General features: G+C 36.5%; 5 protein-coding genes across 5 annotated transcripts; 3 read left to right on the top strand and 2 right to left on the bottom strand.

Annotated features, from left to right (window-relative positions):
* Positions 1–1,282: 1,282 nt before the first annotated feature.
* Positions 1,283–4,052, bottom strand: LOC129569061 (cleavage and polyadenylation specificity factor 73). The gene is made up of 5 exons (XM_055447459.1): positions 3,773–4,052; positions 3,491–3,652; positions 2,073–3,364; positions 1,542–1,987; positions 1,283–1,459 (listed from the first exon to the last, which is right to left on the bottom strand). Exons 1-5 carry the CDS (start codon positions 3,841–3,843, stop codon positions 1,367–1,369), a joined length of 2,064 nt encoding a protein of 687 aa, XP_055303434.1. The 5' UTR covers positions 3,844–4,052; the 3' UTR covers positions 1,283–1,366.
* Positions 4,006–5,499, top strand: LOC129569068 (tRNA (guanine-N(7)-)-methyltransferase non-catalytic subunit wuho). Its single transcript, XM_055447467.1, has 2 exons — positions 4,006–4,635; positions 4,710–5,499. The coding sequence occupies exons 1-2, from the start codon at positions 4,109–4,111 to the stop codon at positions 5,401–5,403; spliced, it is 1,221 nt and encodes a 406-aa protein (XP_055303442.1). The 5' UTR covers positions 4,006–4,108; the 3' UTR covers positions 5,404–5,499.
* Positions 5,500–5,773: 274 nt separating this feature from the next.
* On the bottom strand, positions 5,774–7,717 carry LOC129569070 (26S proteasome regulatory subunit 10B). The gene is made up of 5 exons (XM_055447470.1): positions 7,504–7,717; positions 7,219–7,338; positions 6,793–7,116; positions 6,104–6,641; positions 5,774–5,966 (listed from the first exon to the last, which is right to left on the bottom strand). Exons 1-5 carry the CDS (start codon positions 7,592–7,594, stop codon positions 5,864–5,866), a joined length of 1,176 nt encoding a protein of 391 aa, XP_055303445.1. The 5' UTR covers positions 7,595–7,717; the 3' UTR covers positions 5,774–5,863.
* Positions 7,718–8,022: 305 nt separating this feature from the next.
* Positions 8,023–9,867, top strand: LOC129569047 (uncharacterized). Its single transcript, XM_055447442.1, has 2 exons — positions 8,023–8,173; positions 8,280–9,867. The coding sequence occupies exon 2, from the start codon at positions 8,292–8,294 to the stop codon at positions 9,786–9,788; it is 1,497 nt and encodes a 498-aa protein (XP_055303417.1). The 5' UTR covers positions 8,023–8,173; positions 8,280–8,291; the 3' UTR covers positions 9,789–9,867.
* A 1,243-nt stretch (positions 9,868–11,110) lies between these two features.
* On the top strand, positions 11,111–14,503 carry LOC129569316 (uncharacterized). Its single transcript, XM_055448049.1, has 8 exons — positions 11,111–11,581; positions 11,640–11,883; positions 12,002–12,095; positions 12,189–12,258; positions 13,347–13,571; positions 13,636–13,879; positions 13,982–14,075; positions 14,171–14,503. The coding sequence occupies exons 1-8, from the start codon at positions 11,450–11,452 to the stop codon at positions 14,268–14,270; spliced, it is 1,203 nt and encodes a 400-aa protein (XP_055304024.1). The 5' UTR covers positions 11,111–11,449; the 3' UTR covers positions 14,271–14,503.
* The last annotated feature ends 358 nt before the right edge of the window (positions 14,504–14,861 follow it).

The following is a 14,861-nucleotide window of genomic DNA, read 5'->3' as shown; positions in this document are numbered from 1 at the left end:
ACAGGAAAAAACTTGCAGACTCGATTTTAACGATAGAGGTATGGTTCCTTGGGCAAATTTTCTTGGAATGACCTGAATGAATCATAGAACACGGAAATCATAGGTATTTGGTCGATTTTTTTCACTCCCTACAAATCGACCCGCCCTAATATACATGGATATTTCGGATTTACATGCATACCATTGAATTTCTAAGTTATTACTTGATGCGTGCGGATATAAAAGATGAAAAAAATGATTTTTCCCCCTAGTCTGTCTGATAAACTTGATCGTTTTCGTAACCATCATTAATACCTACCACGCTAAAACATATCATCACTCGGTTCAACAACAAATAAAGTAAAATCATATCAAAAGACAACGAATATGGATTAACTCGTTACGTGGAATAACTCTCAATGAACTCATTATGATTAAATAATCTATTTGTTGGAATGATTTCTTCATTTCTCTTTTTATAATTTCATTGGGTTTTTAATACAGTCTTTGGATCCTGATTTTTCGCACCATTCCATTTTACGTGCGAATGGTACAAGTGCACCCAAAGCGGCGCCTGTGCCACCAAACAAAATCTTGCCGGTACCGGTTGCGCCCAAAGCTTGTAGAAAGGCAAATGTACTTCCTGGTACTACATTTCCAATGCCTGATTGCCATCAGCACCATCACCAAATCCAAATGTTGAGAGCGAATATGCGCTCAGAACAAAGCCGGCACTTGCACATCCAGCTATGATTCCCCGCAATTTCCATACGTTTGAGTCACATAATTTTGGACGATCACAAATGTCACATCGATCCCACAATGTTATTGAATTAAATATGAAAAATGATTTTTGATGTGCATATTTATAGTCTTTATTGTTGGTACAAAATATTGAAGCAAAATAATTACCTTTTTCGTACAATGTCATGAAATAAAAGTGTGATACAAATGTTGTAACATTTATTTGGGTTTGATAGGTCTTGTCACGTATTCAATAACCTCTAGCACGTCTCAAATGAAAGCCAAATACGATTCAATTAAAGAAAAGTCGATTAAAAGAAACTTAGAACTGTCAACTTTGACAGCGAGACAGAGTTGTACTCTGCACTACAGAGCCGCTGGTATGCATTTCAGCTTATATTTGATATTTTCGGATATTCAACTGTCACATACATACAGGTTTTCTGAAGTGATAAGATAATTGTATGCTCTCCGTTTGTTTATTTCAAACGCTTATAAACAAAATTGATTCAATGTATTGTTCAAAAAATATACTCAGATGCGAAAAAAAAAGTTTGAATTATCTGTATTTCCTGGAATATGTTTATTGTATCCTTTTCCTAATAAAAAACATGAATGACAAAAATAAGATCTGATGAATAGCTTAATTATTACTTTGAACAAGAGCTTGATGGAGTTTCTTAACAGCAACCGATAACGTTTCTTCGAGCACATCGTCCTCTTCACACTTCACGAGCTGTAAATAAAAATGAATATTCCCATTACAACATAGCACATAAAAAATTATTTTTGATCAACAGTTAAATTACAATACATACCAAAGAGTCCAAGTCGATTTCTGCTTGTTTGTTATTCACCGTTACCATTAGACTATTGTCTTTAGTGGAGTTGGGCACAGAATTATCTCCAAACATGTCTTGCAATGTTTCGATCAAGCACTCAATGAAGTGCAATCGATCGGATTTAGCGCCAGTCGCCGCAGCCTTAATTGTATTTCCAACCAGTTCAGTTTGCATCAAACTTGCCACGACTGTATCAGCATACATATCTGTGATTGGTGTTGCTTCCCATTCCATGACCAATAATTTTCCATCGACCGTGATATCGATGCTGTTGAAAATTTTAAACTTAACATCAGTTTCAATGGTTTCCACAGTGCCCGGCCCACCGATTCGATCAAGAAGCATCTTCAAACTGATCACACTGCCATTGAAGGCGATACTCTGACGTTGCGTTACCACTGATATGCTCATGTCGGTGTATTCTGAAGAAGGAAATGAATGGAAATAATTGAAATGATTAAATGTGTGCAGAAAATTCGACTGGAGAAAGTAAATTGGTAAACTTACTCGGTAGATCGGTCGATGACAAAATGTGATATTTGAAATCACGTTTAACAAGCACTCCTGAAAGAGCATCACCATCTTCTGGCTTCTTAATGGCCAATGTGCCCATGACTTTAGCCGTTTTCTCACCACGGAAATGTAAACTAACTGTGTGCGTGTTTCGAGGATTGTAAAAAGTGATGTTTGCATTTTTGTCTCCCTCATACTCACGCTGAAGTGCCGATTTCAGTCGGAACATTTCATTTTGTTCGCCATGGACAAGAACAACATGAGTTGGTTTCAATAGACGAATGAATTCGCTGGTTTGTTGATAATCTGTGTGCGCCGAGAATGAAATGTAATCAACCGACATGTTCAGCGGTACCTTTTGACCGGACATCGTCATAATTTCTTCTGGTTCGGACAGAATTGTTTTGGCCAGTGTGCCTTCGACACAGTAACCAGCAATGATGACTCCGTTCTTTGGTTCGGAACACCACAGTTCGAAGAGTTCTCTGGATAAACCGCTTTGCATCATACCCGGTGAAGCCATAATAACACACGGTCCAACGTCTTCAAAATGATCGATTCCCTTCAAATTCGATATGTGACGGAATACAAATGGATTGTTCACAGCGATTTGTCGCCGGATTTTATCGTTCATTGCATTAATATACGTTTGATAGACGGCCATGCATTTTTTCGCCAATGATGATGCATAGTAAATTGGAATTTCTTGCAGATCTTGATTTTGGCTCCAAAATTCATCCAGAATCAAGAGCAACTCTTGGGCTCGACCCAATGCAAACACTGGAATCAAACAGCGTCCACCCTGTTGAACGATTTTTTGTACTAGTGCAGTGAATCGTGACTCGCGATCTTCACGTTTTTCGTGTATATGTGTTCCGTATGTGGATTCGGTGATCAACACGTCCGGTTTCATGGTTGGTATTTCAGCGGCCATCAAATGTCGATCTTCTTGCCGTGAAAAATCACCCGTATACAGGACTTTTACGCCAGCAATTTCAATCATAAACATTGCCGCACCCAAAACATGACCGGCATTATATGCCCAAAATCGTACACCCATCACATCTCTCTCTTCGTGGAAGTTTATCGTCTCAATCTTCTCCATCGAGGCCTCGAGATCGGCTTCTGTGTAGAGCATTTGTTCGGTGGATATATTACTGACTTTGATGTAATCGGACAACATCCAACGGTAGATGGCCTTGGTTGCGTGCGTCATGAAACAACGTCCTTTGAAACTGGTCTTTTGCAAGAACCACGGCAATGCACCGCAATGGTCTAAATGGAAACTGAATTGGAATGGAAATGGGATTAAATGGAATTAATTTTTGTAATGTAGCAAATTCATCATCGTCATGAGTCAATTGCTTCAGCTGAAGCTGCCATGGAAAAATTACATTTTTTTCGTCACTTACTGTGATATAAAAAGCAAATCGACTTCGTCTGCTTCGATGAGATCAACGAATGGCAATGCATCCATTCCAGAGAGGCCCGGATGAATACCACAGTCCAACATGATTTTCTTTCCTTTAAACTCGAGCATTATGCATGATCGACCCACTTCTTGGCCCGCACCACTGCAAATCGAATGAATATTCCATCAATTTTGTTAATTCTTTTGGTCAGAATGGCAACTAACCATAAAAAAAATACCAATGGGATAAAATCGATTCTCAAGAAAACGGTGAAATACTTACAGTGGTCTGATTAACAGCACATCACTTTCCTCATCGGGAATATCGATATCGTTTTTTCTTTTTGTTGCCATTTTTCCTGTTTTAAAATTTACGATTCAAATTGTTTCTTGTTTATAAATGGATTTTGTTTTAGCTGTACTTTTCGCGTCACTCACAAACGTTATTATGTTCATGCGGTTGTTGACATTTCGATGCATTGACAGTTCGTACCATTGTTTACCATGAAGTGCGGCGAAATCAGTTTGATGTACTCCGTAGCAACATAACCTCAATTCGTTTAAGCACATTTTGTTCGCGCAATTATTTGGGAAACTCGTAAAAATTACCGAAAATAAAATGGCTTTAATCGCCAAAAGTGACGACTTTATCATTATAACTGCTCAACGAAGTATTTTCGTATGGAATACGAAAAATCAGACACATTCATTGACTGAGGTGCCAAAAATTCCACGGAAAAATGTCGACACCAGTGGATTTGCTAACGTGAAAAACGGTAAACAAGAGAAAAACGAAAACAAAGACGAAGAGAATGCGGAAGAAGAGCAAGGAAATGTGGAATTCGGAAACATAAATCGCTTGGATATTTCACCGTCCAAACAATTAGTGGCGGTCACAACAGTGGGCGATAAATTTCTGTTTCTCTATCAATTAAACGACGGAACGTTGAATCTACTGCAAAACGTACAATTGACCAGAGCAACTAGTATCGTGCGATTCACACCAGATTCAAAGCATCTCCTGATTGCTGATAAAACCGGCGACTGCTCAATTCTCGATTGTCAGAATCAGTCGGACAACGAACCCAAATGGATTTTGGGCCATCTCAGCATTGTTTTGGATGCGCTGATGACCAAAGATTTGAAGTAAGTCAGAATTATTGCTACGAATAGCGATTAAGAGCTTAAATTTTAATTGATTATTTGCATTGCCATTCCAGATATGTAATCAGCAGCGATCGAGACGAGAAAATTCGTGTGACAAATTACCCGTTGACCGAAGTGATTGAATCATACTGTTTGGGACACACGGAATTTGTATCAGCCATTGAAGAATTGAAAACCGAAACGAACGAGAATGTTTTGGCTTCAATATCTGGCGATAGAACTTTACGGTTATGGAACTATGTGGATGGAAAGGAGCTTTTCCAACTAGAATTACCAGCACCAGGATTGCGTCTCGCTAAAAATGACCAGAATGAATTGACTGTGGTGTTGTTCGAAGAGAATTTCTCAATTGGTATTTATGAGCTAAAATCAAATGAAAATAAACCAGAAGTACGTGCTTTGGGTGAACATATACTTGACGAGAATGTAAAATACGTTGGTTCAATTGTTTATGAATCGAACGATTCGATTTGGTATACGGGACTTGATGAAAACAGCGAAGTAATTTTGAGGCGATTAGAAATTACACGGTCAAATGATCTAGTCCAAATTGCTGAGACGAATTTAGATAATGTACTGAACATTCTCAAGGATAATTTACCATCGACAAAACTTCAACCATGCGAAGACGTAGCTCAGCTGTTCAAAACCCGTGTCGACAACACGGCTGACTATCATGAGCGCAAAAAGAGACGCATCGAATTGCTCCATGAAAAAAGATACAGCAAATCTTATGTTAAAAATTAACTGAAACTCATCTTTATTTGGCTTTTATTCAAAATTAAATTTTTTGTGGAAAAAATGAAGTTTAATAATAAATGTTATATTTTCTTATAAAAGGAATCGTCGATGTTTCTTTTCGACTTTGTCGATTGTTGTTGCAAAGATGAAATATAATGCTATACGTGAGCATCAAATGGAACATTTCCAAGCAGCACATCGCTTGATTTTTTATAGACGACTGCCATGACTTGGCAGGTGATCCACCGAACTTTTCTATATCATTTCAAAATGTGACTTACGCTTGCTGAAAACAAATATCCATATCAATGATAAATCTGAAATTGGAAGATGTAAGAAATAAAACTATGCCTTCGTAAAAGAAACCAACGGCGAATCTAAATCGAAATGCAATTTTATTCGTTTTGAAGAGACATGTTTATAATAAATGTTAGAATTGTATATCAAAATGATGGAGTGATGATGTTTATACTGGCTTGTAGTCTAATTTGCTTTCCAGTTTTTTGTTGTCGGACACCTTACGTACCGCTTTCATGAAATCTTCTTGGATCACGTACTCCCGTTCAGCTCTGAAATTAGAATGGAATTAGAACAGATTGAATTTGGGAATCGAGATTTACAAAAATAAATTTTTTCTCCGTTAAAATTGATTTTTGTTCAAAACAATTCGTAAATAGAATAATCAAAATCGGTTTGAATCGGTTACCTGATAGCAAAAAGACCAGCTTCAGTACAAACGTTACGCAAATCGGCACCATTGAAATTATCTGAGAGTTTGACAATGGCTTCGTAGTCAATTTCGCCGTGTTTAGCAATTGGACCAGCATGGATTTTAAGAATTTCCAAACGTGCCTGTTCATTTGGCAGTGGAATTTCAATCTTTCTGTCCAAACGACCTGGACGCAACAAGGCAGGATCTAAAGTGTCTGGACGATTTGTAGCCATAATCATTTTGACTTGACCAAGTGAATCGAAACCGTCCATTTGATTGAGCAGCTCCATGAGCGTACGTTGAATTTCACGATCAGCTGATGTTCCCTCGGAGAAACGGCGACCGCCAATAGCATCAATTTCATCCATGAATATGATGCATGGCTGATGATCACGTGCATAATTGAACATTTCACGAATCAAACGTGCACTTTCACCAATGTATTTGTCGACAATGGCGCTGGAAACCACTTTCAAGAAGTTGGCATCAAGTTGCGATGCCACGGCACGGGCCAACAACGTCTTTCCGGTACCTAATTGGAAAAATATTCACAAAATCATGTTGATAAGATACTCTGGTAGGTGAGAATGAGTTGTGAATGGACGAAAATTGATGAAATCACTTTCTTTTCTTTTCCCTGCATGTTTTCTTCAATAAAAATAGACAAAGGGTGATAACTTTACCTGGTGGACCGTACAACAAGCAACCCTTTGGTGGTGTGATACCGACACGCAAGAACAATTCTGGATTCATCAATGGCAGTTCAATGACTTCACGCAATTCACGGATTTGTTCGCTCAAACCACCAATAGCTGAATAAGTAACTTCACCTGGATCCTCGTGCGACATGTTATACACCAATGGATCAACTTCGCGTGGCAAATAGCGCATAATTGTTAATGTTGTCATGTCGAGTGCAACACGAGTGCCGGATTTCAATTTAGTTTTGTCCAATTGACGACGGCAACCAACCACATAACGTGGACCATTTGTTGCCTTAACAATGACTGCAATCGAAAGGCAAATCAATTGATGGGTTAATCGATTGTTTTTGTGAAAATTTTCAATTTGTCAAATTTGCGGATTCCTCGCTTTATTTGCTCACTTACATTTGTCTTCGGTTAGCTGTTTCAATACTTCACCAACAATTTGGCCGACGCTCTGAAGTGCTTTCAAGTCATTTTCCGATTTATCAAATTGCTTCGTTAATTCCTTCAACTGTTCACGCACTGAAACAAATCAATTGATACGATTAATGAATTGGATTTTTGTTGCAAAGATCATAATTTCCTGATGATTAGCTGCAACTCCAATGACTTGACAAATTCAAGAGTTGACATAACCTATATCATTCTTCATACTTGGCTGATCCAAAAAAATGTACTTTTTCTTACTTTCTTTGAGCCGTGACTCGACTTCCTTGTGTTCCAGCAATTTCTTGCGGTAATCTTGCAATCCTCGCTCTCTAGTTGGTTCCACCGACATTTTTCCTATTTATTTTACTCGCAAAACCAAACAAACGAAACTAGTTTACACAGATCCAAATGACGATTTGTTTTCTTGCATCAAACCTTTTTGCAGTGTCACAACCATTTGACAGATTTGGGCTAACTGAATTGAGCGCCATCTACAATTGCCGAAACACGAAAACAAATTATTGGATAGAGAAGTGGGATATTTTTTTTGCTTCAACGGCTATTTTTATGAAAATTATTTAAATAGGAGATTTTTTTGTGGATTTTGTATTCATTTTTCATGTTTTTTTATCATACTTTGGATAGTAGCATTTCAATGTCTACTGTTCATTTAAAACACTTTACTTCAATCTAAAGCGATTTAGTGAGTCAAATTCAAACCGAATTCGAACCAGTTCATTGAGCTACGATTTTGTTTTTGTTTATCTGACGTTTCTCCAATAGGAAAAAAAAAACATTTTTCAAGTGTCAAAACGAAAGATTTCAAAACAAACAACATAATTTGGCTTCGCAGTTCAATTGAAAAAGAAAATAATAACATTTACAGAGTGTGAACGATGTAGCCGCATTCAGAAACGTAATAGAAAAGGTAATTTGATACGTCGATAGCACTGACATTCTTCTTAAATCAACGAAATAGGATTTTAAATTTAAATTTCTTCGAAATAACCTTCGAAATCATCATTCATTTGTAGGAAACATCGACGATGACCGAAAGAAGTGTGCAGCAGCGCAATTTGCTGGTGGCTTGTGCGCGCGGTGAATATGATTTTCTAGAGAAATATATTCGAAAAAATCCACAGAAACGGAAATACGAAGTGTTTGACAACCACAGATGGGGACCGTTGCATCATGCTGTAGCGAGTAATTCGTACGATTGTGTTCAGTTATTGTTATCGTCCGGCCTGGTCGACACTAAATGGAGATCATTCGAAGGACAAACGTGTTTATTCGTGGCAGTGGATCGAGGTGCCTCACAGGCAATCATCAAAGCACTGTTAAAAGCTGATTCGGATCTGTTCAACCTGTCAAACAACGAGAGTGTTTATCCGATGCATAAGGCGGTTCTTAAAAATTCCCTGGAAACCGTGCAAACGATGGTCGAAACACTGAACGAAATGAGAGTCACATTCGCCGATCAATTCGACTGGGACTATGAGAATTGCCTATTTCTTGCCGCTCGCGCAAAGAACTTGCAAATAATGGAATATTTGCTGACAACAGACAAACACGATCCACAGCATTTGAATGATGCGGGCTTAAATGCTGTTACAATCGCTTTGTTGCCATGCGAAGAAAATATGGAAAATGAAGCATTCAATCGATTTGAAATCTTCAAGAGATTGGTACCACTGACTTATGATTTATCAGCCGACAATTGTATGCAACGAATGATGCTGTCGATTAGTTTTACCTGTCTGTTTAAGCATCGTGAGATATTCCAATGGATCATTGAACATTTTTATCTCAGCACAATTAATGAGCATCGAGATTTAGTTCAGAAAGTGTTGAACACATTGCAACTCGTTGACTTTGACTATCAGATCGTTTTAGTCGCTTTGCATTCGAAATTGCCACGGTTCGTGGTTAATGACGCTGATCAACTGAAAAACGACATTTTGTATTCCAACATTTTCAACGATTTACGCAACATCTTCAACTATGATCGTGAGCTCTTCATTGAGATTGTAGCGGTGATGCGACCGAAACTCGATTCAGAATCGCTGAACTATGTGATGTTAAAATTTATACCAAACGAATCCATTGACCGAACACAAATGCTCGACGATTTCATTCAAATGTTTGACATCATGCAAATTGGAGACTTGCTGAATATTCGAAAACTTCTACTTTTTACACCATCGCCCACATACTTAAACAATCTGCTGCTTTTACTCATGCCATTTTCAACGGAGTCAACGGCTGATATTTTCATCGAAAAACGATTGAAGGATAAACTATTCACCGATACAACGCCATACGAACGGGACGATGGTCTGGTGCGATTCTGCATCAACGGAATGTTTCGCAGCAAATGTGATTTGAAATGTCTCTGCCGAGCAACGATCCGATCCAATATTCTACACAGCAATGAAATTGAAAGGACCAACCATGAACGATTGAATCAAATTCGATCCATGCAAATACCAATTCCAATAAAAAACTTTCTGTTATTCAATTATACGCGATATGATTTTAAATGAATAGATTTAAGTGACTGTTAAGCTAATTTAAAGCAAGATAAAGTGTTCTAGAAATAAAACTGAAGAATCGAAAAAAAGACGAGCGATATTGTTTAATTGAGCTATAAATATTTTCTTTTGTGAATGAAATATTCGAAGATTCCTTATCCTCAGAACTTTGAACTAAATTTTATTCGTAGATAGTATGCAAAAAAAACTGTCTGTTATTCGATCCATCAACTCTTTTATTTGGATAATGAAAAACGATAGGTTACAATTAATAAAGCAAAATTCAATTCAAGAATATTCAAGTGCCGTCATACTAATAGTCGTCAGATTTCGGGATGGTTGCTAACTAAAAAATCGGAATAAATTATTGAATGAGTTGTTATTGAATTAAAAGAGAAAAATTAAAAAGTATACCTTGAGGAAAATTTCGAACAAAATTGAAATCTTGAAAGTTAGATGAAGTATCAATTTCATCAGTTTTAGTAAATCTATCACAATGCTTGATTCCGTCGAATTCCACGTTTGCTAATGATTTTTCACCATCTGGCATCGGTGCAGAGATAACCAAACGTAAAAGACATAATATCAAAATTATCAAATGTTTGATTGCCATTTTCAATATTGTATATTATTTCAGAGCCAACAACCAGCTACACTTGGCTACACTTCAGAACAGCTATTGACTGGAAGCATGCTCACACTGGCTTTCATTTCGTATTTTCATCCACTTACACAGAATTTTTTTTTAATACTAAACAAACAACTGGAAATGATTTCGCAAAGTATCTCGCCATTTAAGATGGCTTTCATTATTGTTGGTGTGGATTGCAACATATGTTTTTGAATGAATAATGAAGAAGTGTTTAAACAAATGAATCAAGAAATATTGCCCATGTGCAGTAAGTCTATTTATAACTCAATCAATAAAAAACAATTCAAGAAATTATATTCAGTTGCGCTGTTGCTGTTTTTTAATTTTGTATTAATAAGACTTTTATATCTCATTGTTTTCTTCGCAGATGCTTTCAATATCTATTATATTTACTTTTTTCCTGTTTTTGCACATTTTTCGATTTCCTTAAAAATGATAAATTGTCCATATAACGAGTGAATTAAAATTTTGGATGTAGTATGTGAAGAAAATTCGTTCTTTGCTTTTCATGTATTGGGTGTATCTGTATATTAACTCTGACCAAATCAACCGTCTATAGAGGATCATTTAATTATGCCATGTATTATTTGTTTTTTTAATGGTAACGCAGTACGAATGTTGATTATAAAAGCGAATACGAAATTAAAAGGAATGATCATGAAATAAAAATATATGGACAATTGTGCCAACATTGCAATCGTGTGCTCTAGAAATGATAAATGTCGAGCTGAAATGCAATAAAGTACTATTCATGACCACTGGTCACACTTCTATCGTTTGTGGATATAATTCGTGAAGAGTCAACTCGAAATAATTTTGGTGATAATAATTTGGTTACGCATGAAGCTTGGGACTACGTTTGCTATATAAATGCCATCAAACGAACGTTTCTTCTACATTATAAAGTTACATCTTCAGTTAGTAGTTTCACCATAGCATTTCCACTCTCAAAACAAGCTTTGATCGCAATTTTCAAGTTACAACTGTATTTTTTTCCCCCAATTATCAGTTAAAGGGCACAATGAAATCGATTTTCTTGCTGTTTGTGGCGATTGTATTGCATTGCGATGCATCGTCTTACTTAGAAGAAGCGTTCGAAAAAAATGAAATTCTTTCCGACCTCAATATTGAAGCTCCAGAGTCGTTTTTGAATGTAAGTGTCTCTGCGACTAGAAAAAAAAAATTACAAATATTGTCTTTCACCTCTGAAGGTTGTATATCCTGGTGGCGCTGAATTGAATTTGGGCAACAAATTAAATACATCAGATGTACAAGGTCGACCAAAACTTACATGGGATATTGAAAAAGATAGCTACTATACAGTGGTTTTTACGCTCCCAGATACACCTACACGAGCCACCCAGACGCTTCGCGAATTTCGGATGTGGCTTAAGATGAATATTCCAGGAAATGATGTCCAGAAAGGAGACGAGGTTGAGGAATACATTTCTGCATGTACGCAAGCAACTGCATTATGCGTTTAAGAGTCAATAATTAAATTTGAAACTGATGATAAAACAAAATCAATCTGATCTATATTCATACATAATTCATTTCTATCTCTCGTACATAGTACCGGCACAGGAAGGACTGCGTCGCTTTATCTATTTCATTTTCAAACAACCCGACGGAATTATTGAATACGATGAAAAATATCATTCAAAAGAGTAAGTATCGAGCATACTTTTTATTTTACTATCATTTTTTTCTCGGATTTTAAATTATGTTCCGAATAAAATCCATTATAATGTACTTTCCAGAGACGTGGTACCCAGACGATATACTTCAGCATCCAAATTGGCAAAGAAATACGGCCTGGGTCGTCCAAAGGCCGGAAACTTCTTCCTGCTTTAATGATGTCAAAAACGATGCTTCTGTACCGAATCTCAATGAGAATTAACCTTTAAGAGATCTAAAAACATATATTCATTGAGACACTGGCAACTTGCGTTTAGAAAATAAAAAAAACAGAAAAGCTACAATCAAGCTTGGCTACAATAGCTGCCCATTTAACGTAGTGAAAATAGCGGCATCACTTCTGTATAATATTTGAATCCATTCATCTCTTTAGGTCATTCATGTATTTCAAATCCATTTTCTATTTGAATTTGGAAAATAAAATATTCCCTAAACTGTGGATCGCTTTAAATTTATTTGATTGAAAAATTGAAGTTTTGACACGATTATTTCTATTTGCCAATGTGATTGGATTTCACATAATCTATTTTGTTATTCACCACTTCTAATTTGCACCATTCAGATTGGAAAATATTAAAAAAAAGAAGAAGCATTTGTACGATTATGTATGAATCAAATACAAATTGTCATGTCATATGTGAATGTGATGTCGGTGTGAGTAAACGTATACGTGAATTATTCCATCATAGATCAGTTGCAAGCAGTCTCTTTCGCTCCATTAATCAAAGTGCATCGCAACCAAAACAATTGCTGCACTCTTCATTCCATCATTTCATTGTTCGTTGAGGATAAAAAAGAGAAATATAATAGACCAATGATGATTGTTGAAACTCCTTCAAAAAAACAAATCAAATTTTAAATGCTGTGCAAAAATTCATACAATTTGGCAGCATGCGGGGTTTTGGCCATCTTCTTATTTTTGCATACATCACTGCACACGCACACGAGAATGTGTCGAATGGGATCTATACAAAATATATAAGGAGAATCGTGACAAGATAATCGTGTGCTCAAAAAATGATAGCTGTCGAGCTGAAATGCAATAAAGCACTATTCATGACCACTGGTCACACTTCTCGTCACGATTTATGGTATCAACTCGAAATAATTTTTATGATAACAATTTGTTTACGCATAAAGCTTGGGACAACGATTGCTATATAAATGCCATCCAGCGAACGTTTTTTTCTACAGTATAAAGTTACATCTTCAGTTGATAGTTTCACCGTAACATTTGCACTTTCAAAACAAATTTTGATTGCAAATTCCAAGTTCTAACTGTGATTTTTTCCAATTATCAGTTGAAGGACATAATGAAATCGATTTTCTTGCTGTTTGTGGCGATTGCACTGAATTGCGATGCATCGTCTTATTTGGAAGAAGCGTTCGAAAGAAATGATATTCTTTCGGACTCCAAAATTGTTGCTCCAAAGTATTATTTGAATGTAAGCGTCCCTGTGACTTGAAAAATGGAATTATTCTGACAAATATTGTCTTTCACCTGACAAGGTTTTATATCCAAGTGGCGCTAAAGTGAATTTGGGCAACGTATTGAAAACATCAGAAGTACAAGGTGTGCCAAAAATTACATGGGATGCGGAAGATAGTTGCTATTATGCACTGGTATTTTATAACCCAGATGCACTGACACGAGCAGAGCCGACGCATCGTGAATTTCGGGATTGGCTTGTGCTGAATATTCCAGGAAATAATGTCGAGAAAGGGGACGAGGTTGAGGAATACATTCCTGCAGGTACGAAAGCAAATGCATTATGCGTTTATTATTTAATGATTAAATTTCAAACTGATGATCAAGTCAATCGGATCTATATTCACTTCCATCTTTCGTACATAGTACCGGCAAAGGAAGGACTACGTCGCTATATATATTTGGTCTTCAAACAATCCAACGGAACTATTAAATATGATAAACCATACCTTCCAAAGGAGTAAGCACTTAGCATACTTTCTACTTTACGATAGATTTTTTTTTTCAAATTTTAAATTATGTTCCAAATGAAATCCCTTATTATGTACTCTTCAGGGATAAGGTATCCAGACAAAATACTTCAGTATCTAAATTGGCTGAGAAATACGGTTTTGGTGATCCAGTGGCCGGAAACTTCTATCTTCTACCAGCTTAATGATATCAAGAGTGATGCTTCTGGAGAAAACCTCAAAAAATTAACCTTTAAGAGATCTCAATACAAATATTCATTGGCAACTTGCGTTAAAGAAAAACACAACAGACCTATAGCTGCATACTTCACGTAGTTAACAACAGCATCACTTGTGTAGGATCTTTTAATGCATTTCGCTTTTCCGGTCATTCATGATCTTCAAATTCATTTTCCATTTGAATTTGGTAAATAAAATTTTCCACAAAGTTGGAAGTGGATAACTTTAAATTGTGTGGCAATTTTACTTATTCCAAAAATTGAACCGTTGTTATTTCCATTCACCAATGTGATTGGATTTCACAAAATCTATTATGTTATTCACCACTTCTAATTTGCACCATTCAGATTGAAAGATAATTATCCAAAATACAAACGTTTGTGCGGTTATGTGAATCAAATCCCAATTGTCATGTCATATGTGAATGTGATTTCTGCGTGAGTAAACATTTGACGCATACATACGCGTATCAGTCCATCATAGGACAGTTACAAGCAGTCTCTTTCACACCATTGATCGAAGTGTAACGCATCCAAGATAACTGTCACACTCTACAT

Source organism: Sitodiplosis mosellana, unplaced genomic scaffold (genome assembly GCF_009176505.1).
Source record: "Sitodiplosis mosellana isolate CC-2019 unplaced genomic scaffold, AAFC_SMos_1.0 Smas_scaffold_30, whole genome shotgun sequence".
NCBI classification, from domain to species: Eukaryota; Metazoa; Arthropoda; class Insecta; order Diptera; family Cecidomyiidae; genus Sitodiplosis; species Sitodiplosis mosellana.
The sequence above is the reverse complement of the archived record's forward strand: the minus strand, read 5'-3'. Positions and strand labels throughout refer to the sequence as shown.